At 37.3% G+C, this 25636-nt stretch overlaps 2 protein-coding genes across 2 annotated transcripts; both read right to left on the bottom strand.

The window, feature by feature from the left end:
- Positions 1 to 1229: 1229 nt before the first annotated feature.
- prnpb (prion protein b) lies at positions 1230 to 3626 on the bottom strand. Its single transcript, XM_055208702.2, has 2 exons — positions 3522 to 3626; positions 1230 to 2722 (listed from the first exon to the last, which is right to left on the bottom strand). The coding sequence occupies exon 2, from the start codon at positions 2713 to 2715 to the stop codon at positions 1630 to 1632; it is 1086 nt and encodes a 361-aa protein (XP_055064677.2). The 5' UTR covers positions 2716 to 2722; positions 3522 to 3626; the 3' UTR covers positions 1230 to 1629.
- A 16-nt stretch (positions 3627 to 3642) lies between these two features.
- On the bottom strand, positions 3643 to 24731 carry LOC129447105 (STE20-like serine/threonine-protein kinase). Its single transcript, XM_055208701.2, has 17 exons — positions 24387 to 24731; positions 22116 to 22280; positions 21977 to 22025; positions 21578 to 21727; positions 15596 to 15668; positions 14310 to 14504; positions 13855 to 14029; positions 11661 to 13568; positions 8296 to 8426; positions 8100 to 8223; positions 7248 to 7427; positions 7019 to 7148; positions 6542 to 6666; positions 6271 to 6456; positions 6062 to 6187; positions 4543 to 4656; positions 3643 to 4112 (listed from the first exon to the last, which is right to left on the bottom strand). Exons 1-17 carry the CDS (start codon positions 24534 to 24536, stop codon positions 3996 to 3998), a joined length of 4098 nt encoding a protein of 1365 aa, XP_055064676.2. The 5' UTR covers positions 24537 to 24731; the 3' UTR covers positions 3643 to 3995.
- Positions 24732 to 25636: the final 905 nt, after the last annotated feature.

Here is a 25636-nt window from a genome sequence, read left to right as displayed (position 1 = left end):
AAAAAATGATGGTACCCAAATAACTCCCATTTTGAAAGTCTGAGGAATGAATAAAGAAACTCATACAGGTTTTAAACAACCTAAGGGTGAGTAAATGATGACAGAAATGTCATTTTTGGGTAAACTTTCCCTTAAATATACCGATTGTATGTTTACACAGCTTTAGGCAATTGACTGTGTCATGTCATATACAGTATATGTTAAATGCGTTTATTGAATAAATGAAACGATGCAGTATTCAATTTAAATCTGTCGATCTTTCCAATGTACATTTAGGAATCTTACCCACCATTTGACATGAAAGCTTGGTTATCTTTAAATTTTCTCAATTTCAATGAAAAAATAACTGAAATAATAGTCTTTGGTTTAGTAAACTCCTAGCCAAATAACATAATTTAACTATTTATGCAAAGCTTTGGGTCAAGAACTTGGGCTTTGTTTTTGATAATAGCTTAAAATTTAATAAGCAGATAAACTCAGTGCTCTTTTCTATGGAAGCCCGTTTCCGGATGTTGTAAAAATTATAAAATAAAATTCTGACTTTGTATCTCAGAATTCTGACTTTATCTCCCAGAATTGTGACTTTGCATCTCAGAATTCTGAGATACAAGTGAGAATTTTGTTTTATTATTATTTTACAACATGGCGGGAACGGGCTTCCATCCTTTTCAGCTAAATCTTTTAGCCAAGTTAAACCTGTTCTATCTTTTAATAATTTTGAAAGACTAATTCATGCATTTTTAACATCAAGGCTTGACTATTGTAACTCACTGTACTATGGGATTAGCCAAACAGCGTTATCCTGATTGCAGGTGGTACAAAATGTGACGGCAAGACTTCTGACAGGAACTAAAAAACGAGACCATATTACTCCTGTACTACGTTTTCTGCACTGGTTGCCGGTACCGTGTGATTTTAAAATTCTTGTTGTATTTAAATCTTTAAATGGTTTGGGCCCTGCCCTATCTTTCCGGTTTTGCTAACAGAACATTGTCCAGTCGTGTCTCTCTGGTCATCCAATCAGAGACTGCTACGTATTCCAAAATCAAAGCTGAAAAGTAGGGGTGACCATGCATTTTTGGTAGCTGCTCCCGGAATGCATTGTCTGTTACTATTAGATTTTCTCATTCCATATCGGTTCTTAAAGTTAGGTTAAAAACGTACCTTTGAATTAGCGTATGAAATAGCCAATACTGTATAAATTGACATTGGCATTTGCATTCTTAGATTATTTATTGATTTTCTATCTGTGTACATTGATTTGGCTTTTACAATATGTCTCAAGACCCTTACATTGACAGTCCTAAATAATAATAATAATAATTTCATATATAATTTTAAAATTCTGCTATGACAGAACACACGTTTATATTTTCAGCTACTATTTAAATAGCCAATAATGAGAAAAGGCATTTTGGAATGTAAGACCACAATACGTTACAGTTAGAATTGATACTTCACAAAGTTAATAAAACCTTTATGTTATTCTCATTATTATGTTTTTTAAACATAAGAGAAATAGTTTAAAACAAGATATAGTCTATCCGACTTTGTAGACTTGGACAGTGAATAGTACAACAGCTGAATTATTTATATGCAGTCAGCATGGGCAGTGCCACTAAGTGCTACTTAGATGCATGAAGTAGGCAGATGCATGAAAAGCAGAGAGAGAGAAAAACAACAGATGAGGAAATCAGAGTGTCCATTACAATTATTGTGGCTTGGAAAAATCCTGGTTTGCTTTTCCAGGAAGTCATCAATGTAGACCAAGTACAACTCTACACATTTCTTAGCTTTCATCTGCTCTATGAGTGCAGGATAACCAATTTTTAGGATGCTCACATTGTCTTCATTCTCATCCAGAAGGCTCCCAGCAGGAATTAGATGAGAATTGTTAGTTGCGGGCGAAGATGTGTTGGTTTGATCAGCCAATGGCTCATCTATTTGAATACTGCTATGATCTGCAGAATGTAATGTGTCCTGCTCTCTGAAAAGGTCTGTTCGCTTTGTGCATCTGTCCATGTATTGGTCATATGACTGAGCCTGGTTTAGCAGCGATGTTGCGTATTTACCTGGATTGTAATTCTCTTTCCCAGATCCCATCCCATGACGTTTATACATATAGTTGTTGTAGTAATATTCCTCCTGAGGGCTACTGAATTGTAAGTTTGGGCGTGGAAACTCCCCGACTCCGTAGCCCACGGCCATTCCCGTCAACATCCCAGAACCTGCAGCTACCTTTGCCTGTTTTCCAAAGCCTTTGGATTCAACAGAGGGACGGTAGCCCATGCTTTGCACGGATTGGGAAAAAGGCGATCCACCTGTGTCGACCCTGCCAGCTCCAAACATGCCTCCATAGTGTGGACTGAGAATTTTGTTATTGGGGTTCCAGTTGGGATATCCTCGTCCAACAGGATATTCAACCGAGTCCCACCCAGTTCTCACTGGGTAACCGCCAGCGTATCCGCCAAGGTTGTACTCATCTCTATCTCGATCTTTCTGCTGGTTAGGGTTGTCTGAGTTTCCTCTTTCAGCAGAAGAGGAGGGTTTCCTGTGAGAGTCAGGCTTGGTCTTGGTCTTCGGTGATGGATTATGGGATGGTTGCGTTTTCTTGGGGTAGCTCTTGCTACTGGACCCTTTCTTTCCCCCAGATGTATTGTGTAGCACCACCATTAAAAGCAAAATGAGCAGTATATGTTTGTATACCTGACCCATTTTGGTCCTACGAAACCAAGAGAACTTGACTTATAGAAAACATTTGGAAAAATGTGCACAATTCATTACACAGTTATCACAATTACACATGCAATAAACTTGAATACAGCATGAAATTAAACAACTTGATTTTATTTATTTTAAGTCAATTCAACCTAATATTTTAAGTTGTGACTTGTGATAAGGTGACATAACATGTTGAAATTGTTTATACTTTTGTTTGAAATAAATTGAAAACTTAATTAGTTAAGTTAAAGTAATTTGTTAAGAATTAAAGTAACATAATCATATTTGACAAAAATGCTGCATTGCATACAGAGAATAATATATATGTATTGTCTATAATTCACATAATGAGACTTTACAGCATTTTTGGCTCAAAATGTAGATATTACTGATGAGCATTTCATATTATATATTACATTTTGTTTACTCAGAACAAAAGTGGTAAAAAATGTAAAAATAAACTTTGAAAATACTTATATACTTATAGCCTATAACATATGTGTGTGTGTGTGTGTGTGTGTGTGTGTGTGTGTGTGTGTGTGTATATATATATATATATATATATATATATATATTTTTTTTTTTTTTTTTTTTTGAATAAAGTTAAAATTTTGTTGCACAATTTAATAAGATTTAGAAAGCATGACAAAATCGTTTATCATCGATAATGTGACACATCATTTGTGCATAAAAAAGTTATAAAATTGCAATTTATTATTTTTAATACAATTCAAATTTCATAATACAGGTTTTCATTTACTAATTAGACAGTTTAGTAAATATAAAAGTGTTTTTCTTACCGTACAGAGCTTGATATAGAGAAAGCAACAGTCTGTCTAATACTCTGCCTCTCACCTAAATTATGTTTTTCAGTAGAGGAAAAAGAAAGTCGAGATGATGCTTCACTTCCCACAAGACAACTCCGGATGTCATAATGTTGTTTAATGGATTACTGTTAGATTAGATGGGTTTGTGGTGATGTAACTCTATTATCATACAGTTGCACACAAATCCACCAAAAACATGTTTATTTACAAATTTACTTTTGGGTTGTAAAGTACACTTACAAAGGAATTGAACAGGTTTTTAACACATTTACAGATAAACTTCTGAACATTGGAAGACTGAACACAGAATTCAATTTGAGTTTGAAAAACAAACTCAAAACCCTACAGCTACCCAGTTAACCAGTTACAAGAACTCCGAGTGACAACTAGCCCCAATCTCATACAATATATAAAGACACTTTAGGTTCAGTGTATTTCCGTTCTTCATCAGGAGAAGCTCAGGTTGTGGAAGAACTTTGGACGGCGACGCATTTCAGGCTCACTGCCTCTCCTCCGCACTCCCTCTTTTTCTCGACGTCTGCGAGCCAAGTCCTCTTCCAACACCTGCATACAGAAGTCATGTATTTAATAGGGGTGTAATGATACATCGTGTGATTCTGCTTGCTATGCTTCTCAATGAATTATGGTGACATCCAAAAGCCAGATGGCGCTCTCATGCAGAAACCCAATATGCGCCGCTGAACACAGGCAGCTGCAGGAAATGTGTAAGCATATTATATTGCTTTTCTTCAAACATTTACAGGAATTTTCATGATAATATAAAGTATTTATAATGATTATATAAGATGAGTGTTGCTTTTTCAAATTTTCAATGTAACAAACGACTCATAAAATTGTTATTAGAGCGTAATATCGCCCTTGCGATTCAGAATCGATATCGGACAGGTACTATAGTGTGTATCGTGAAATATCGTTACACCCCTAGTATTCTAAACGTCCCTACAAACTTCACTTGTACTCTTTTATCCAACACCTCTTTCCTGCATGCGAGTTTATCTCTCCATTCATTCAGCTCCAGGGTGTGCTCGTCCTCTAGAGTTTTGATCTTCTTCTTCTCCATGTCTACGAGAACCTGAAGCTTCTCGTTCTAATGCACAAAACACACAAAATTATCGTTCATAAATGAGAAATTCAGCATATTTGAACAGGTTCAGGTGTAATAGTGGAGTAATAAATATAATAATTATCTTGTCATGTATCTATCTTTTATTATGTATTAGGTTAATTATGTCACTTCCTGTTGTAGTCCCATCCATGTTTATTGTAGTCTTCCATGTTACACAATAACCCCACCCTACTGAGTCCTAAACTTTGTTCATTTATGCCTGTTGTTTGTCAAGTCACCGTCAAATTGTCAAAATGCCAAATTTTGTGACAAATTTAGCGACTTTTTTGGAGAACTGTGTTGCCAGTATTGCCATGCAAACATGACATGCAAAGCATCTTTCTCCAGATTGTCAGGATTTATGAGACACAAGACACGAACCCAAATGCAGACATATGACGAAAAAGGAATTTATTAAACAACAGGGTAAAAAGGGAAAACAAAACCCACGAGGGGGCAAAACAAGACAAGGGAGACACGACACAAAACTAACAATAAACTTTTCAAAACATAAAACAGTCAACGACTAAGACTTCACTATATACTCACAGCAAACCAACAGGAAATGTGACAAGACGAACGTGCACAGAACAGCAAACACAAGGACAATAAATAGGGACAAAGCAAATCACATACACCTGGAAAATAATCACAAATAAGGGATCGGGGAAAAAGTGACGAGACCCGGGAAATGCGTGGTCAGAATAAACCAATACTAAAACCACGTATCTCCCACATAGAACATATGTACTGTCAGAACCCTGCCATGCTAAACTAGATCTAAATACAAACAAGGATCTGGCAGGATTCTGACACAGATAGGCTTTTTAGCTACTTTCCCATTGAAAATAGATTGGTTCACTTAAAGAAAAACACCACAGTTTCTCTACATTTTACAATGTTCTTACCTCAACCTAGACAAATTAATTCACACCTCTCTTTTTTTCAATGCGTGCACTTAATCTTTGTACAGCGCGTCATGAATGTGTTAGCATTTAGCCTACCCCATTCATTCCTTAGGATCCTAACAGGGATGAATTTAGAAGCCACCAAACATTTATTTTGTGTCACCATACTTACTTGTGGAACTACTCATGTAACAGTCTTAAAATAGGGAAAACATGCAAGTGTTTGGTGGCTTCTAAAATCATCCCTGTTTGGATCCTAAGGAATGAATGGGGCTAGGCTAAATGCTAACACATTCACGACTCGCTGTACAAAGATTAAGTGCACACATTGAAAAAAGATAGGTATGTAATAATTTGTCAAAGTTGAGTTAAGAACCTAGTAAAATATTGGAAAACGGTGGTGTTTTCCTTTAACTTGCAAATATATACATTTACACTTTTGCATTTGTCAGACCCTTTCAGTGCATTACAAGATCTACCTGTAGCTGCTGTAGGTCAAAATTACTGGCATCACATTGTTCCTGTACAGCTTTCAGCTGGTTCTCATGAGTATCCTGTAGACTTTGCCTCTCCAGCTTCTGTCTGGCTTCTTCTTCTGACAGAAACTGTAAGTGCCAAACCAGAAAGAAAAAGTTTTAAACGCTAATCTACAGCCGATGCTTCAAGATGCTTTTCCTAAATCCCAGACCTGTGTGAGACGTTGTCTTTGTTCAGGACCGCTTAGGCCTTCCTTTTTAAGTTCCACTTTGAACTGTTGCAAATGGGCCTTGGCCTCAGCCTTCTGGGCCTTCTGGAGGGAAGCTCTTTCCTGGGCCTGCAATGACTTCTGGTTTTCTAGAACAATCTGCTGGAACCGAAACGCTCGCTCCTTTTCCTGTCACATAAGAAAACCATAAAAATGGTCAGGATAAACACAGAAAGTCACGGGATGCTTTAATAGAGGTAACTAATGAAGAAACCTTGTTGTGTCTTTTGGTCAGTTGTTGTCTCTGTAGGGAGTACTGCTCCTTCACCTGCTGTTTGAATAAGTGGTACTTCTCCTGTAGATGGCGCTGCTCTAACTCCCAAATCACTGCCTCACGAGCTTTAAAGGGGACATTTCACATGAATTTTTAAGATTTCAAATAACTTTTTAGTGGCCTTAAAGTACATATGTGAAGTTTTAGCTCAAAATACCATATAGATATATTATAGCATGTTAAAATTTGTACCACTTTGTACATGTGAGCAAAAATGTGCCGTGTCCTTTAAAATGAGCACTAAATGGCAGAATGGTTAATTCAAAACTAAGTTACTGGTTTGTTATTTTTCACATAAGTGAATATCAGTGTATATCTGCCTTTTTTCATGTTATAGTCGAAATGCAGAAGAATTTAAAAATGATAAGAGCTGTTGATTTTTGCCCAAATGAAATTAACCTACTAGCAGTAACATACCTCGCTTAAGCTGTTGGGATTTGGCTGTAATCTCCCACTCCATTGACGCCACCTTCCTCTTATGCTCCTGTACGCCCTTCTGTAGAGCTTCATTCAGTTCCTGTTGCTGCTTCTGCAGGAACCTCTGCTCCTGAAACAGTCACATCCATTGTATATTTCTCCCACGTTCATGACTATTTACACTTGTTCGAGTCTGAATCTGTGTGTTTATGAATGTATAGGTCCACACCTCTTTAGGGTCAGCTTTAAATGTACTGCTCTTTCGGCTCAGCTCTTTCTCTTGCTGGGCTTTGAGTCTCCGTGCGTCCTCCCTGAGTCGGGATGTGTGTTCTGACTCCATCTGCCCGCTTTGCTGCAGGTACTGTTTCTCAAGCCTCTCAAGCTCACCGTCATAATACTGCTTCTTACCCTGCAACCGGGCAGACATTGATAGTGTTTGTTAAGCAGTGATGGGTAAGTTACTCAAAAAAGGAATTAATTGAGGAGAGATTTGGGGATAGACTCAATATGGGCCTGTAGGTAAGCAATCACCATTAACACCATAGCAACTCCATAGCAATGCAATAACCCCCCCCCCCCAACTTTACAGTTGCACCAATTCCTGGAAACCACCAACAAAACAATACTGGCAATGACTCACTTTATATTCAGAAAATGTTCAAATATAGCTTTGAAGATTAGAAAAAACATTGCGAAAGCAACATTGATCTTATTTCGAAAGCAAGATTCGAAACCAGCATTGATCTTATTTACTTGCTTAAAAATGTCTGTTATTGTCTTATTGTGTATGAAAATAGAAACATATAACATTACATGTGACCCTGTATGTGAAATCCAGGTTTATGGCTCATAATCAGATTATGAGATTTGGAGCATCAAAGTTAGATTTCAATCAATGATTTTAATCACAACATATTAAAGACATCAAGGTTATATTTTTACCGAATGTTCTTGTAAGATGATTTAAAGTAAAACACAAAAAATGACTATAGCTGGTATTCGGTGGCATGTGTCCTTTTAGCATGTCTTAAACTATAAACGGCCAACACAGGTGTGTGGTGCACGTGGCATTATGACATACCGTCATCTCTTGCTCGATGTGGCGAAACATCTGTTCCCTCTGCTGCTGTAGTTTCTGCTCCAGCTGTGCATGCTCTCTCTGCTCCTCTCGCTGCAAGAGCTTCAATGCACGCAGCTCCTGCCGTCTGCAAACACAAAATAAATCTGACTTTACTTTCTCCTGAAGTCCAATATAATATTTAAAGACCGTTTGTTACCTGTTGTAGCGCATTTGTTGTTCCTCCCTGTCTTTCTCACTGAGCACTTTGGAAGTGGTGATGCTGACTTCACGACCATCCACCATAAATTTCCTGGTCTTCTTTACTGTCCGTCTGCTTGGTTGTGATTCCTAAATTGAGATTTAAAGTTAACCATATGTTGGACTCATTGTGACTGCTATAATGGGACCCTGTCTGTGAAACTTAATTTTTATTGTTTTCTACATAAAATCATTCTACATAAAGAACATATTGTAATAAATATAACCTTGATATCTTTAAACGGCACATATTATGCAAAACCAACAAGGTTTGTGTGTGAACACAACCACCCTACAATGAAAAAAATCCACCCTCTCCTTCTTTTTAATCCCCATTAAACCAAAGCAGTCTCATTAAACATGCTGTTTTGATTATTTTGTTAACCCTTGTGTGGTGTTCGGGTCTGTGGGACCCGTTTTCAATGTTTACTGAAAGAAAAATTATGCAATTAATTGTTGTTTTAACCTCAGATTCATTGGCCTTGGCTCATTTTCTATAAAGAACATAAAAATAAACAACTTTATAATTACTGTACACTGTACACCCCCTCTACACATTTATATTACATATGTGGTGTTCGGGTCCACTGGACCCGGGGTTAATAAAAGTGTAAAAATTGAATGTGCTATGTAACTTCACTCTGTTTTTCTCCTCCCTGGGACTCCTGTGAGTGCATGAGTGTGTTTTTTTATATATGTCTATACATATGTGATGGATGCATGTCAGAGTTTTGTCATTTTGCTCTTGCTGTAATGCCGCAAGGATACAACATGTTATATATCATGCATGAACATTTGTCTGTACCCACTGTCCAAAACACTTTAACTTCTGTCTAACAGGAACCATTCTGCATTTTACCATTATCTCCCTTACGAAAAAATCCATAGTTTTATTGTAGTAAAAGAGTAGTAATCATGGTTATTTGGTATATTGATTGCCATTTGTAAAACCATAGGTTTACCACAAAACCTATGGTGTGTGTGTGTGTACCTGGTATTTATTACGTTGTGGGGACCAAATGTCCCACAAAGATGTGTGTGAGCATGAGTGTGTGAGAGAGTGAATAATAGAGAAAGTAAAATATTATCCATGTATTTTCATCATTCTAAGTTGTGGCCAATAGCAACACATTTTACTGCAATGTGTTCACATCAGATGTACACAATATATGTGTATAAAATGCAAGAAATGCATAAGCAACACAACTACACAGTAAAAAATTGCTTCTTATGTGTTGTGTTGGCTGGCATGAACAGGTTATGTGTTCAGTATGGATGATATCTTATGATACAGCATGTGTTCAGTTGGGGCCTGTGCTGTGTAGACTTGACACAAATGTGCACAATTTCAAAAAGTTAAAAGAATTAAACATCAACAGTGATGAACAACTTTGTTTCATTTAAACTTATTTAAGATTAACATGTTTTTCCCTTAATATCTGGATCAGAATACAATTTTCTTCTTTTCTTTCATATTATCACAAAAACGAATGGCACTTTAGTTCATTAAAAGTCCTCTACCAGTGGTAAATGACAAATATTAACCATAAATTCTGTCTATGTTACTTGCAATAAGGCTAAAGTAAACATCTGTCAACAATATTACATGAATTTGTATGACTGCATTGGTTTAAGATACTAATAATGCTCTGGGTCCACTAGACCCACAAACCTCGTCTAAGTAACAAATATATGAACACCACACAAGGGTTAATGTGACATCACAAAAATAAAGCCCCGCCTACGGCCACTGACTGACTGGTTAATTTGACACAGAAGCTTTTTTAAATGTGTTTGTTAGCACATTATAACACTATAAACTTAAAGATATTATTGTATTCAAAAGAATCAGATCTTTTTTAACTTAAAGCGTACACTCTCTGTTTGTAAGGAAGCGAGGAGCTGCAGCTCATTTGCATTTAAAGGTACAAACACGAAAGGAACAGCACGGTTTGCTCCCACCCAAATAGGGGCATTTCGGACATGTTTCAACAAATGATCTGTGGCGTATTTTAAGCTGAAACTTCACAGACACATTCTAGGCACACCTGAGACTTATATTACATCTTGTAAAAATGCGCATAATATGTGCACTTTAAACGGATAGTTCACCCAAAAATGAAAATAAATGTCATTTATGACTCGCCATCATGTCGTTCCAAACTCGCAAGATCTCCGTTCATCTTCGGAACACAGTTCAAGATGTTTTATATCTAGTCTGAGAGCTTGTTGACCCTTCCTTGAAAATCCATATACAGTACACTGTTCACGTCCAGAAAGGCAACAAAAACATCATCAAAGCAGTTCATGTGACATCAGTGGGTCAGTTAGAATGTGTTGAAGCATCGAAAAAAACATTTTGGTCCAAAAATAACAAAAAGTCACGTGACTGCAGTGACATGGATGACATACGACGCGGCTAACGTGTTTTCTGGTGCGCCCCAGCTGTTTGGGTTTTTTTTGTGCGCCCGAGCTTCATTTACAATTTGAGGGAGACGCACGCTGTAAGTTGGAAAAAAATAAAACTTCGCAAACATGTCTGAGGATAACACGTAATCCGCGTCACTCCAGTCACGGGACAAACGCGGAAGAGAAGAAAATGCTGAATAAAGTCGTAATTTTTGTTATTTTTGGACCAAGATGTATTTTTCGATGCTTCAACACATTCTAACTGACCCATTGATGTCACATGGACTGCTTTGATGATGTTTTTATTACCTTTCTGTACATGGACAGTATACTGTGCATAGATTTTCAATGAAGGGTCAATAAGCCCCCGGACTAAATATAAAACATCTTAAACTGTGTTCTGAAGATGAACGGAGGTCTTACAGGTTTGGAACGACATGAGGGTGAGTCATTAAATACAATATTTTTATTTTTGGGTAAACTACCCCTTTAAAGCAACACCAAAGAGTTTTTGCTCTTTGCTCCCCCTACAGGTTAGAAGTGGAATTGTCCATTACCACTGTCGTAAATACTGCACCATAGCTGGCTCTGATTGGATTGTAGGTCTGCCGTAAAGCAAGTTTTTGTAGTTTTCACTCGAACTACATACAATGATTAGTGTGATTTTGGCCGATAGAGGGCTGAAAAGCGAATATGAAAGTGCCGTTCACCCTGCTTCGAGTGGATGAACGACTGAAACTTTTTTGGAAACGTTATTTTAAGGTAAAAAAAACTCTTTAGTGTTGCTTTAATATTGACTGAATGAAGCCATGTCAAAGAAATCAATAAATTGAATAAAACGTTAATATTCCTCATAGATTATGAGACCATACCCTGAATTGTACACACAGGGTCACTTTTTTGTTACAAACTCACCGCTTCAAAGCCTGGAGACAGTGGCTGTTCTGTACTTGGAGAAAGAGGTGCAATTGTGTCATCATCAGATTCCTTAGGTGTGTTTCCATTAGACCCTACATGCACTGGTTTGAAATCTTGATCTTTTAGGCCATTTGCAAGAGTGTTTTTATCAGTTTTATTTATATCTTCAGTTTTATCATCCTCTTCAAGTACGAACATCACTTGCTTTTTTGGCTTTGGTGCAATGACTTCTGCTGTACCATCACTTTGACACTTTGATTGCTCTTCTTTTATGTCCTGTATACTTTCAGCATCATTACCTTGAAGCATTTGTTCATCTTTCACCGAATCTTCTTTTTCATTCGAACAGTGACTTGGTTTACTGATGTCTTCTGATATCTCATCACTGACAGTTTCTCCTTCAGTAGCACTCATTTCGTCCTCGATACTGGTCTCCTCTGTATTTTGTTGACATGACAGTTCTGGCTTGTGTAAAACAATGTTATTTGTCTCATTTTGAGTGGTTGTTTCCATTTCTGATTGTCTTGTGTTCTCGCTGTTTTCATTTTTGAGACCCTCATGATCAACCTCATCTTCCTTGGTGGTTAAATCTTCCACTGTCGCTGCATCTGGTTCTCCCTTAAGATCCTTGACTTCTTCTTCTACTACTTCTTCTTCTTCTACTTCTTCTTCTTCTACTTCTTCTTTTTCTTCGTCTTCACAGCATACCTGTTTTTCATTATTTTCAATTTTTGAGTCCACATCTTCATGTTCTTCCTCCAGTGTATTGGTCAAATCCTCATTTTCTACCTCAATGATATTTTGCTCTACTACTGTGCTTGGCTGCTCCTCTTCCTCTGTTGCTGTGTTAGTTTCTGCATCAAGTTCCTCACAGCTTTCCATTTTTATTTCATTAACCGATCCACCATCTGTTTCCAGTTCTGCTGGTTCTTCCACTTCAGGTTTTTCTTCCTCAACTGTGATTGTCTCCTCATCAGGTTCATTTTGTGATGGTTCGTTTGTCTGTTGACTTACTTCAACATCAATTACTTCAAGCTTTAAGTTTTCTGGTGGTATCTTGACAGCTGAGCATTCGTTCGTGTCTACTATAAGAGGAGAAATGTAAGTATTCAAAGGACTGGCCAAATCAAGGTATTGATTTTCATAATGTCCTTCACATTTGTCCTTTTTAGTTAACATTAATGTATCCAAACTATGTGCTGTAACCAGTGTGCTCTGTGGATGTGTTGCTTTAGGAAGTGTGTCTGTGTCATGAATAGGGGTTTGGAGGGACTTCCAAAACATTTGTTTAGAGTCGTCAAACTTCGCATTACTATTTTTGTCCTCATTATGGTCAGTGTCCTCCTTTGTAAGATCTAGTGTTTCCTTGTCAGATAAGTCTGCTTGTGTGCTTATGTGGTTATGTGAATTCTTGGATTCCTCCATGTCAGTTTCTTCTTTAGCTTCTTCGTCTTTGGTGTCGGCAGATTCAATAATTTTACCATCAACTACGTCAAATGTTTGTTCCTCGGGTTTGTCAGTGCTGTCATTGTTTTCTTCCGCTAAAACGGGAGAAGATTTTTCTTCAGTTTCCATTGCGCTGGAATCTTTAGTTCCCTTTACAGGAGAATTTTCACCCCAGAATCCAGATTTGCGCCGGGAGAGAAATGAAAGCAGATTTCCAGGAACGGAGAGGCGTCTTGCCCTCTTCTGCGCTTTTTCTGTGACCTGGGACGCCCGGCGGGTCACTTTAACCTCAGGCTCTGAATTGGTGGGAGATTGAGGAACAGCATCTGGAACAGAAGCCCTCCGAGGAACTTCAGGTTCTTGTGCTACTTGTTCTTCAGCTGCTTCTGGTTCTGCTTGCGTTTGCTCAGATACTGCTGCGATCGTTTCATTCACAGAACACTGGAGGTCCAACAAAGACTCAGAAGAAAGAAAAGGATATTAAACCATATGAATTTCGAGGCTGATTTTTGCTTTCAGTACTGGATACAATCCACATTTTAATGCATTTTGCAGACCATTTTTATCCAAATCAACTTAAAGTATACATTTTAGCATTATGTATTTTCTCAAGGAATCATACCCATGACCGTTGCAAACGTTGCCAAAGCAATGTCCTACAAGAAGAGCTACAAAAACACCTAGATGTTTCTAGATGTTTCCTGGTTGGAATTTTTGGTTTTATTTGACACTGGTGTGCATTTACCTCAGCTTCAATGACCTCAGTGACCTCTGCTTTGGCTTCAGCGATGAGTTCTTTCAGAGCTCGCCCATCACGACCCGCGTAAGCGAACGGGTGAGCCAGCAGCTGTTGGGCTCCCCAGCGAGCCTCAGGGTTCTTCTGAAGCGTCCTCCTCAGGAAGTCTTGGAAATGGGCTGACCTGGTAAAAGATATTAAACCATGGGGCTAATAAATCCTTTATTCTGATTGGTTGAGAAATGTTCCATAGGTATGCATTGGTTTTAGATAAACGCACACATGACCTGTCAAATGTCTTAAAATAACCACTAGAGCAATGTTTATGGTAACCGTGGTATAAGTGGAGTAATTGACTCCATGGGTGTGCATTATTTTCGAATAATTCAACAGCCCGTCGTCAATAATTCCTTACATAAAAAGTTTTACTTCTTAAGAAAGCATATAAAGAGGTGAACACCCACCAGCGGCGAGGATGGGAAAGTGTGGGTGGTGGAGATTTGGTGATCTTCAGTAGGACCCTCATGGGATTGAGAGAATGATGAGGGGGCTCCATCTCAGCAGCCTCGATCAGAGTGATGCCCAGTGACCAAATATCCGCTTTACAGCTGTATTGATTGTCCTTCGATGTTTCGCACATGATAACCTCTGGTGCCATCCTTGAAAGACAAAAACGTAGGGACTGAGACAAAGCAAGCACGCAGTCTCATTGTGCTATTGTGCTGATGAGAAACCTGAGTGGTAATAGAGTTACCATTAAATGTTTGTGCTTTTACAGCTACATACATGTTGACAGTTTAACTGACTTAACGGTTGCTTTGCAGTGAGAGTAGCCAACTTTAAAGAGAAAACTGACCATAGAAGCAAACAGACGGTTTGCACTAATGTTGTGGAAAATAACACATACTTGTACTGTGTTATAAGCATTCAAACACATTTCAGAAGGCTGCGACGTGCGAAAGCGTGTGAAAGCGTGTGAAAGTAAGCTTGCGTTTCCATCCACTATATTAGACCACTAATATGCTTCTAAAAATAAAGGTTACAAATGGCTTTGTCTGACTGTATGGTAACAGAAAGAAATGTCAAGATCAACAGAATCTTTCTGTAACACTAAAGGTTATTTGTTGTTATTACACGGCTTGTTTGAATGCTTGATTCTGATTGGTCAGTCGCGACGGATGCTGCAAATCATTTTGACAGGTACAGGTACATAAATATAATGTATTTTATAATATTTTTATAATAATTTTATATATTTTATAAATATAATGTCTTTTAATAACATATATGACATTATATTTATAAATGAGTAAACCAAATAGTGTATTCATGACATTTTTAAACGTCTTGTCTTATCTAAAAAACGAAAGTAAAGAGGTTTTTCTCGCGGAAGGTCTGCATTTGTTAAAAATTAGCAAATAAAATATTTCAAATTAATATTTAATGTTCCTTACCTTACTTATGAGGTAAATAGCTGTGTAATAAGTGGAATAATGTACAGGTAGACGTTTTTTTTTTTAAATCAACCCCTTCAGTGTGATACAAGACATTATCCCTTACTTAGAAAAGGTTATACATACTTTAAAATATAAAGAAATTATTATTTTAAGAAAAGTTATTTAGTATACCAAAAATCATTATCTTATGGCATCACTGTTATAAACCCTCTATAGCTTCATTTTTATTAATGTAGACTATGATGGCAACAAGCATTTCAACATTTTTAAGGGTGTAACTCTTTAAGCTTTACCAGTATGGTGTTCCAATGAAAGTTGACCGTTTTTGAAGAGTATTTTCATTTTTTGCAGACACACCGAAGTCAGCTGTGAGAGAGAAAATGTGCAAATGTAAGACAGAGAACATATGTAGACTATATTTAGCCATACTAGGATGTTTTTTTATATAAGAGCAAAACATACAGCACACTGCAAAAAATGACTTTCTTACTTAGTATTTTTGTCTTGTTGTCAGTAAAAATATCTAAAAATTATTAAATTAAAATGTTTTTTCTTGAAGAGCAAAATGACCTTAATTGTCACGGTTGGTATCAACCGGATTGTGGAAATAAAAAGACGAACCCAAACGCAAGATGTATGAAAATATAACTATTTATTAACAGAAACTAAAACACCCACGAGGGGGTAAAAACAGAAGAAAACAGAAACACTGTGTTGGAACACAAAATAAACAGAACACGAGAAGAACTCGGATTTGAAAAACTGGTGACACATAAACACAGCTTCTACAAACAACGCACGCACACCACACAGAGAACACAAGGGCATTATAAAGACACCACATCAATGGGGAACAGGTGAACATAATTAATCACTTAAGACATGATTACATAAGGGAGTAGGGTAAAAGTGACAAGACACTGGGAACACGTGTTACACATACATGATGTGAATACACACGTATTCCCACATAAAACAATGCTGCCCTGGTCCTGCCCTCTGGATAATAACCAAGGTCAGGCAAGACCATGACAGCCACAAAACACTGGGAACACGTGTCACACAGATATGATGTGAACACACGTGTTCCCATGTACACACACTGCTGCCCTGACCTTGCCCACAGAACATAGACCTGATCTACACTAAGGTCTGGCAAGATCACGACAGCAACAAGACACCGGGGACATGTGGCAGCCACACACAGAATGTGATCCCACATGTCCCCACACAGAACATGATACTGCCACGGTCCTGTCAGATGCACTCAGACCTACATCTAGCACGGATGTCTGACAGGACCATGACATTAATAAGTCTGGTTTTGAGACAAAAAATTTAAAATGTAAGAGAATGTGCTTAAAACAAGCAAAAAAAAACTGCCAATGGAATAAGAAAACATTAAATTTTTCGGAAAAAGTAAACTTATTTCAAGAAAAAAAATATTTTCTTTTTTTTGATTGTTGTAAGCACTAATTTACTTAAAGTTTATATTCTTTGTCTCAAAACCAGACTTATTAAGGTCATTTTGCTCTTCAAGAAAAAACATCTTAATTTAAGAATTTTTAGATAGTATTTTTGTCTTGTTTTCTGTAAAAATAAGTAAGAAAGTCATTTTTGCAGTGCATATGATTAAACTGTCATGAATCATGGAGAAAGGAACCAAGTGCAGGTAAGAACTCAAAAGGGTTCATTTTAAAATAGTAAAACAAAGGCCCATATGGGGGAAACAGGCATGACAAAAACAGATAAGACTAGACAAGACTATGGCTGTTTCTCAATTCCAAGAACGCAAAGAACGGACTTGCATCCTCGTGGAGATCGGTCTTGCCAGGCGACCTTGGAAGAACGAACTCGGAAGTTTTGCCGCAATGACTTCTGGGGCGTAAAGCGATTTCAGCAAGTCTGCACTCGATGCATCCTCGATATCAAGAACACATCCGGGTATTTTCATGCGTCCTCTGTCCTTGCGTTCTTGAGAATTGGAATGAACTTCGACCGTTAATGATGACGTAGAGCGAGGACACGAGGACGCAAGATCACTGAAGGACGCATATTGAGAAACAGCCTATGGCTACTTTCTTTAACAAAGCAACAAACCAAACATACAAACGATACAAAACGACTCAGCACAGGGGCCCGTTTCAATAAGGAGGTTCAACCAACTCGGAGTTTAAACTTGAACTGTGTGTTGATTTACTCTGAGATCGTAAATTCTGTTTTTTCGGTTACAGAAAAGCTGATCTGTTTTTGTTCAATCGACTCTGAGTAGGTTGACTCTGAGTTAAGCGCGTGCACAGCCACAATGAAAAGCCATCATCAATGGAGCTCAGATATTACGATTTACCATGGCAACAGCACGTGACAAAGAGGTCTTAATCATTTTTACTACTAAAACTGAAAGTGTTACTGCAAGTGTACAGCAACTACGAGCATATATTTTAAAGAAAAGAGTTGTTGTTGTAAATTGCTACTCGCGTACATTTAATTTTTCATCACAGTTAAAATATCAGAAGTAAATAAACTGAGGACTGTACGTTATTATATTCATTTACACATGCAATCCCATGGACAATAAGATGACAGCAGCTCAGCTAAAATAAAATTAAGCATAATACTTTGTCATATAAGGCTACGAACTTTACAAATGTTTGTCATGAATAAAACAAACGTTCGCCCAGCCGGGATTCGAACTCCGATCGCCGACAGTACGTCTGCCCTAACTACTGCACATAGCACTACCCACTAGACCAGCGGTCTAAAATGACTGCAAAAAATAATAATTCCGCTCACATAAATGTAAGCGGATATGACAAAAAACACTCGGGGTCTCAAAATCCTCTCGGGACATAAATTTAACTTCCTACAAATGAATGCAACATCATCATCTACAAGATTCTCTATAAAAGTACATGACATTTTAGTCACTAAGACGATCTATGCACCTAAGTATATCATATTAGCTTTACAAGTCATTTCAATTTACGGTTTTAATTTTTTTTTTTTTGAAAGTTTAGTGTAATATATAAAAATATAAAGTTGTAAGTTAAAATGGTTTGCACTGGCAATTTAATTATAACTTAAAGACAGCTACATTTTTTTTACAGTGTACATGATAAAAATGTGCACAATGAATGAATGTACTAAAGCAACTAACAAGATTAAACACCGCTACTCCTTTAAAAATGGGGAGGAGACCACAAGAAACTCAGAGTTTACAGGATAAAACCTGCTCCCGACCAGGTTAGGTTCAGAGAGTATGTTACTCCGGAAACAGACTCTGAGTATAAGTTACCTATCCTTCTGAAACAGGCTTGACTTACCCCGCTGTCTCAGGTTTAAAGGGATAGTTCGGCCAAAAACGATATTAAACCCATGATTTACTCACCCCCAAGCTGTCCAAGTTGCATATGTCCATCGTTTTTCAGACAAACACATTTTCGGATATTTTAGAAAATATTTTAGATCTTTCTGTTCATCAAATGCCATGCCACGGGGTCCAGCAACAGTCCACGACCCTCAAGTCCAAAAAAGTGCGTCCACCCTCCACAAACCAAATCCAAACGGCTCCAGGGTGATAAACAAAGGTCTTCTGTGGGTAATCCGTGCGGTGTTGTTGTAGAAATATCCATATTTAAAATGTTATTAACGTTATAAACTACCTTCTGGTAGCGCCGCCATCCTAGACTCAGGAGAGAGTATGAGTGTAGTGTACGCACTTTTCTTAGTGACGTATGACAAATTCGGAGGGCGGGGGCACAGAGCAGCAGCAGAGAAACTCTGTACGTTGCGTAAGCTCTCATCCTGAATGCGCATCACTCCAAAATGGCGGCGCTACCGGAAGGTAGTTTATAACGTTAATAACATTTTAAATATGGATATTTCTACAACAACACCGCACGGATTACCCCCAGAAGACCTTTGTTTATCATCCTGGAGCCGTTTGGATTTAATTTGTGAAGGATGGACGCACTTTTTTGGACTTGAAGGTCGTGGACTATTGCTGGACCCCGTAACATTACATTTAATGAACAGAAAGATCTAAAATATTTTCTAAAATATCCGAAAATGTGTTTGTCTGAAAAACGATGGACATATGCAACTCGGACAGCTTGGGGGTGAGTAAATCATGGGTTTAATATCGTTTTTGGCCGAACTATCCCTTTAACCTACCTCCCTTTTTGAAACGGAAAACTCAGAGTATCCCTTATTTCAGGGTTAACAAACTCAGAGTTTTCACTTAACCACCTTTCTGAAACGGGCCCCAGGACAAGACACGCTGAGGCCCTAAATAGGGAAAACTAAGCAAGATAACAAGGGAAGGTCAGGTGAGGGGAGTTAACCAATGATGAATAATTAAAAAGGAAACAAGGGGGGCGGGGCAGAAACAAGACACAGCTGCACACAGCTAAGGCCATGTGCTACTACACAAAACATGGTTACCACCACGATCCTGCCACATGACCATGAACAACTATGAATAACTATGACAGACTGGCAGAATCATGACATGAACAGAACACAAAACAACAAAACAGCAAATTTGATGATGATGTTGTTATGAAGCAATGATAATAAGCAAAACAGATAAACGCGTAATAATATAAATATTTACGTAATAATAATATTATGTAGAATAATGATAGTAATAGCAATAATAATTCTAAAGATGGTTAAATTACAGGAATATTTCCATAATTCCATAATAAGTCCATTAAAAATAATATTATTATTATTATTTAAATAATAAAACAATGGTACTGATATATGTTAAAATATGCCAGTGCAAGGTGTTTTGAAATCAAGGCAACTCAATCATGCATTTTAGTCTGGGACTAGGATAAGCCCTGTCCAGATATGTTTACCGTATTCCCAGACTAAATGTTTGAGCTGCCTTAATTCAAAAACACCTCGCATTGACATATCTTAAAATATATCAGTGCTGCTATTTTGTCTCATGCACACCTCTAATTTATTTTGTAAGGTAGGTTTGCTTGTAAAACTACTTAAATGTCCTAAAATAACTTAGGCCTTAATCTAACCCTGTCCAGGAAACTGCCCCTGAATGAATTATGTGACACTTTTGTATATAAACTAAAGGCAGTTGCACTCTCAACAGAAATGTAATTTAACACTTTGCAATTTCATGCACAAACACTTATTATTTATAACCCAGCGTTGGGTCAAAAGGGACGAACACAGCCCGTTCGGTTGTAATTTAAAATATGCTTGTTAAATATGGTTGTTAAATATGGTTGTTTTAACACATTGCTGAGTCAAATATAAACATTGTCTTGGTCAATCGAACCCACTGGTGCGTGCGTCTCTTTTTGACCCAACACTGGGTTGAAAATAACTCTGCATTTTAAGAGGGAAATAAAGTCCCTATATTTAATTTACAATAACATTCTCATTTTGTAGTCACCAGAAACACCTCTTATAAAGAAATGGCACCCGTCACCAGTGTTGGGGGTAACGCATTACAAGTAACTTGAGTTACGTAATAATATTACTTTTCTGAAGTAACGAGTAAAGTAACGCATTACTTTTTAAATGTACACATTAATATTTGAGTTACTTTTTCAAAAAAGTAACTCAAGTTACTTTTTTAGTTTAATTAATTTGATTAAAAAATATGTACTGAATTAAACTAAACGTATGCACTCTCTGTGCCTGTGTGGAACCTTTTTGAGTCAGAAACTGAGATTGCAGGCCAGAGCTAAACATTTTTGTGATGAAATATGCAATTTCTGAATGCAGAACTTTTCAGTCATAAAAACACCTGCAAGGCCTGAAAGAGATCAAGCTTTAGCCAAGAAAAAGTAACGCAAAAGTAACTAAAAGTAACGTAAGCATTACTTTCCATGAAAAGTAACTAAGTAATGCAATTAGTTACTTTTTTTGGGAGTAACTTAATATTGTAATGCATTACTTTTAAAAGTAACTTTCCCCAACACTGCCCGTCACACATGTCTCATTATTTCATTTATAAGTCACATATAGTCACAAAATTTGTCTTAATAGTACACTCTAAGAAATACTTTATTTCAACCCAGCATTGGATCAAAAAGTGATGAACCCAGCCTGTTGGGTCGTAATTCAACCTATGCTGGATTGTTTTAACCCATTGTTGGGTCAAATGTAAAAATGTTCTGGGTTAATTTAACCCAAATGCTGGGCTTGTCCCTTTTTGACCCAACGCTGGGTTGAAAATAACCCAGCATTTTTTAAGAGTGGATATAGTGTCCCAAAAAAACAGCATATATAGTATGTACCAAGTTTGACCTGTCCCTCCATTGTGAGCAGAATGTTGCCAGCCTTCAGATCTCTGTGAATAATGTGATGCTGATGTAGGTAAGACAGGGCCTGCAGACTCTGACAGCACACTTCACTGATCTGCTGCTCCGAAAGACCTCGCTCCAGTTCTGCAACACATACAGTAAAAATGAAGCATGATAACACTGCGCCAAAGCAGTCAAAACTGAGCCACACTGTTAAATATAACGGGTGTGAATATTCACAGCAAAAACATTAATTTATTTCTTATTTTTTGTCTCAATTCGTGCAACAGAAATCTTCTGTGGATATTAAAGTTTAAAAAATTAAAAAAGATTAAAAAAAACATATATTATGACAAAGAATCTTTTATTTTTAAGAGTATAAGCCACACCCACCCAACATGATGTCATCAAGGGCTCCTCCAGGGCAGTACTCAATAATGATCTGAAATTAGGAGACATACAGAAGTTCAACTCAATACTCTTATAAATAAACATTTGAAGAGTTAAACTCCATTAAGGTGAGATGGCTCACCCACAGCCAGCCCTCGAAGTAGACGGCTTCCAGCAAAGAGAGGATGTTGCCATGACGACAGGCCGCTAAGATGTCTATCTCAGTGATGTAGTCGTCAAGCTGCTCCTCACCGCGAACTTCGATCACTTTAGCAGCACCCACGACCCCCGTCGTCTGGTTATGAGCCTGAGTTTATTAAATATAATATAGCCTTAAAAAAATGTAGCCATGGTACAAAATAATTTTACTCTGCACAGGTTGTTTATCTTAAAAATAAGATAAAAGGGCATAGGTTCGATTTCCTGGAAACACACATGCTGATTAAACATGCATACCTTGAATGTGGAAATTGCTTTTTATCAAATGTGTGAATGGAAGTTTTCATCAAAACATTGTAATGTACTTGACAAGTGTTCTGCGTTGATGTATTTCATTGGAAACAGGAAGTGTGTGTAAATCGTATCAAAGTGCTTGTGCTTTTTTGCTAGTTACATGATAGCAAAGTGACGTTAAACTACATTGATAGAAAAATGGTCCAGGGGCAGAACCCTCCAAATATCAACCATTTAGGTACAGATATGCATACATTTTGTATCAATATGTACCTCTGAGGTACTACTATACACTCCTTGGTAGAAAGCTATACTTTTTGAAAGGGTACTGCCCCAGTGATTGCTAGGAAACATGTTTTGACCATTTTTGACTTGCTAGTCAGTTGCAGGTAATATTAAATGGGACATTTTATAAGACTTTTAACAATGTCAAATAAATATTTGGTGTCCCCAGAGTATGTGTGTGAAGTTTTAGCTTAAACTACCATGTAGATAATTCATTATAACATGTTTAAATTCCCACTTTGTAGGTGTGTCCTTTAAAATGCAAATGAGCTGATGTCTGCACTAAATGGGAGTGCTGTGGTTGGATAAGGGCAGTATTATCCCCTTCTGACATCACAAGGGGAGCCAAATTTCAATTACTTATTTTTTCATATGCTTCAAGAGAATGGTTTAGTCGGTTGATCTTTTTCACATTTTAGAGGTTAATAGAAGCACTGGGGACCCAATTATAGCAATTAAACATGGAAAAAGTCAGATTTTCATGATATGTCCCCTTTAAGGGAGGGATGTTTTATTTCTAGAGAGCATTTGATAAAATAAAAATCTGTGCAGGAGGAATCAATCATTTTGTACATTTCCTAAAGAGAAAAACTACGATTTAAATGCATATCTGCTAAAGGTTTTCTGTGATTTATGTGCTCAGTAAGGTATGACTGATTTTCAGAGAGGGTTCGAGTAAACAAGAGTTTGATGTGTAAGCTTGAAAATCGCTTACAGGAAGCCATGTTTCAATTTTGCTTTAACAGGAAGTTGCTAAACCACAGCATGGCCCTAAACCCAAATATTCTGTCACCTTGGAAACCTATACTAGCGTTGTTCATAAATATATCTGTATATGATGAATTAAAGCGACTGTACTGAATGGTTTAAATATAATGTTTTAAATGTGTTCTGCATAAAGTAAGACTAGCATCATAAACATAATGTGATTATATTAAAAACCTAAACCACAGCATCTTGCAATCCACAGACACACATTCTTGGTTTTACAGACGGCAGACAAATATCAAAATATCAAAAAATCACTTCATATTTTTAATTTAAATGAAATTAAAACATAAGTAATAAAACTTAACATGTATAAATAACCATGTTACAAACCTGTATAAATTACAAAGGCGGATATTTGCAGAAAACAGGAGCACCATTGACTTTCATAGTAGGAAAAAAATACTATTGACGTCAATGGTGCTCTAAAACAGTTTTTTCATAGATATTGCTCAAAATATCTACCTTCGTGTTCAGCAAAACAAAGAAATGTATGATCTCTAACAACTTGAGGGTAAGCAATGACAGAAAGTACATTTTTAGGTGAATTTTCCCTTTAATTCAAGGTATTTTCTTTGAGTAGCCTATTAACAGGCCTGTGTTTGGATAAATAATTGTAACAACACTGTTTATTTTGACAGCTAGTATAAAAATATTTTCATTTCATTTATATTTAAATACTCATTTTTAATTGGCTTGTTCATTTCAAACCCAAATTTTAGTGGTAGTGATTTACTTAAAGGTAAGGTCAGATTATATCAGTACAGAAGTCTAGTTTTATTGAATTGTTTTGTCCCAAAAATGTGCAATATTTTTAATGTAACTCATATCTATTCATTTATATAATTCAATAACAATTAAACATGACTGCTAATATAACAGTGGATGCAGTTTAATCATCTCTGACCTTATACACCTTCCCAAAAGCTCCATCTCCCAGTTCTCCCAGAGTGTCCCACGTCTGATTTGGATCCACATCCCTCTTTAGGTTGTCGTAGTGCCTGATCCGCTTTTTCTCCACACCCAGCCGAAAGATTCGCATCAGGAGGGAGGTCATCTCTCCCTCCACCTAAATTCACCCCTCCCTCTTAAAAACCCAATTCCTCTAAAGTTCCCAATGCCTCTTTCAAAGTGGAAGGAAACAAAAAATGCCAAATCGTCGAACAACAATTGCAAGTTTGAGTCAGTGTTGGGAAAGATGCTTTTGATTGTCACATCTCTCCTCTGTGCACCTCAGCATGCGACAGGAAGCTGCAAGTAGCGACCACATCCTTCAAAAATATGGGCCTCAAAAATGTGTGTAGGATGTGCGTTACGTCTGTAAGAAAAGTGCACCAGGCCTCCTACTGTATTGCAATGTTTTTCTATTACGAGGGCAGCCAGTCATAATGTAACTGTGGGGAAATACAGATGGTTGGTGTTCTTTATGTTGTGTTCAATTTCTTTCTTCTTTTTTTTGCCACGTATATACTTTGCTACTAGTGGGTGTGTAGTGTATGCTGTACAGTGTTTACTGATATTTTAAGAATGAATTGAGTAATGTAGTTTTTGAACCACTAGATGTCACTTTAGTCCCACATTCACTGAGACAGTTTCACTGAGACAAATCATCATGCAACTTTTCCGGCGTGTCCCCCTTGTGCCATTCATCATGCCCCCTCAAAGAAAATTAATGATATATAAAACATGACATTTTAGTTAAACAAAATATATCAAATTATACAATGTAGTGCCTTATAAGGTTAGTAGCCTTATTTTCTGAGGTTTAATTACACAGAATGAATGATAAATTAATATATTTTATAAAATGTCAACTGGGACCACCCCTGGCACAATCTCGCGGCCCGTCAAGTTTGAGAACCACTGGCCTACAGGATCCAAACATAGCAATGGACTAAAAATAATCCATATGCGATTGATACATGAAGTAATTTCCTCTCGAGTTCAAACAAGTGTCATGAGTTCGACTTCATGCGGCGCCGCAAGAATCGACAGCCGGATGACGTCAAAGTACCGCGAGAGCGATTCGCGAAATCCTACGTAGGAGTTGCGGCCCCCAGTTTGAGAACCACTGGCCTAACCTATGAAACGGTTGCCTGTTTTTATTATGCACTTTTCCAGTCAAGAAACAATTGTGTTCAAAGGGGAAACAAATAT

Source organism: Misgurnus anguillicaudatus, chromosome 12 (genome assembly GCF_027580225.2).
Source record: "Misgurnus anguillicaudatus chromosome 12, ASM2758022v2, whole genome shotgun sequence".
Taxonomy (NCBI): Eukaryota; Metazoa; Chordata; class Actinopteri; order Cypriniformes; family Cobitidae; genus Misgurnus; species Misgurnus anguillicaudatus.
This window is presented reverse-complemented; position numbering and strand designations above follow the sequence as displayed.

What these genes read in the sequence shown, in the direction of transcription:
- prnpb (XM_055208702.2), bottom strand. Translation starts at nt 2,715, where the DNA reads ATGGGTCAGGTATACAAACATATACTGCTCATTTTGCTTTTAATGGTG.
- LOC129447105 (XM_055208701.2), bottom strand. Translation starts at nt 24,536, where the DNA reads ATGACCTCCCTCCTGATGCGAATCTTTCGGCTGGGTGTGGAGAAAAAG. An exon ending in TTCATTGGAACACCATACTG is followed by an intron (nt 14,505 to 15,595) that starts GTAAAGCTTAAA and finishes TTGTCTTTCAAG; the next exon opens with GATGGCACCAGAGGTTATCA. An exon ending in TTAAAGCTGACCCTAAAGAG is followed by an intron (nt 7,149 to 7,247) that starts GTGTGGACCTAT and finishes TGACTGTTTCAG; the next exon opens with GAGCAGAGGTTCCTGCAGAA.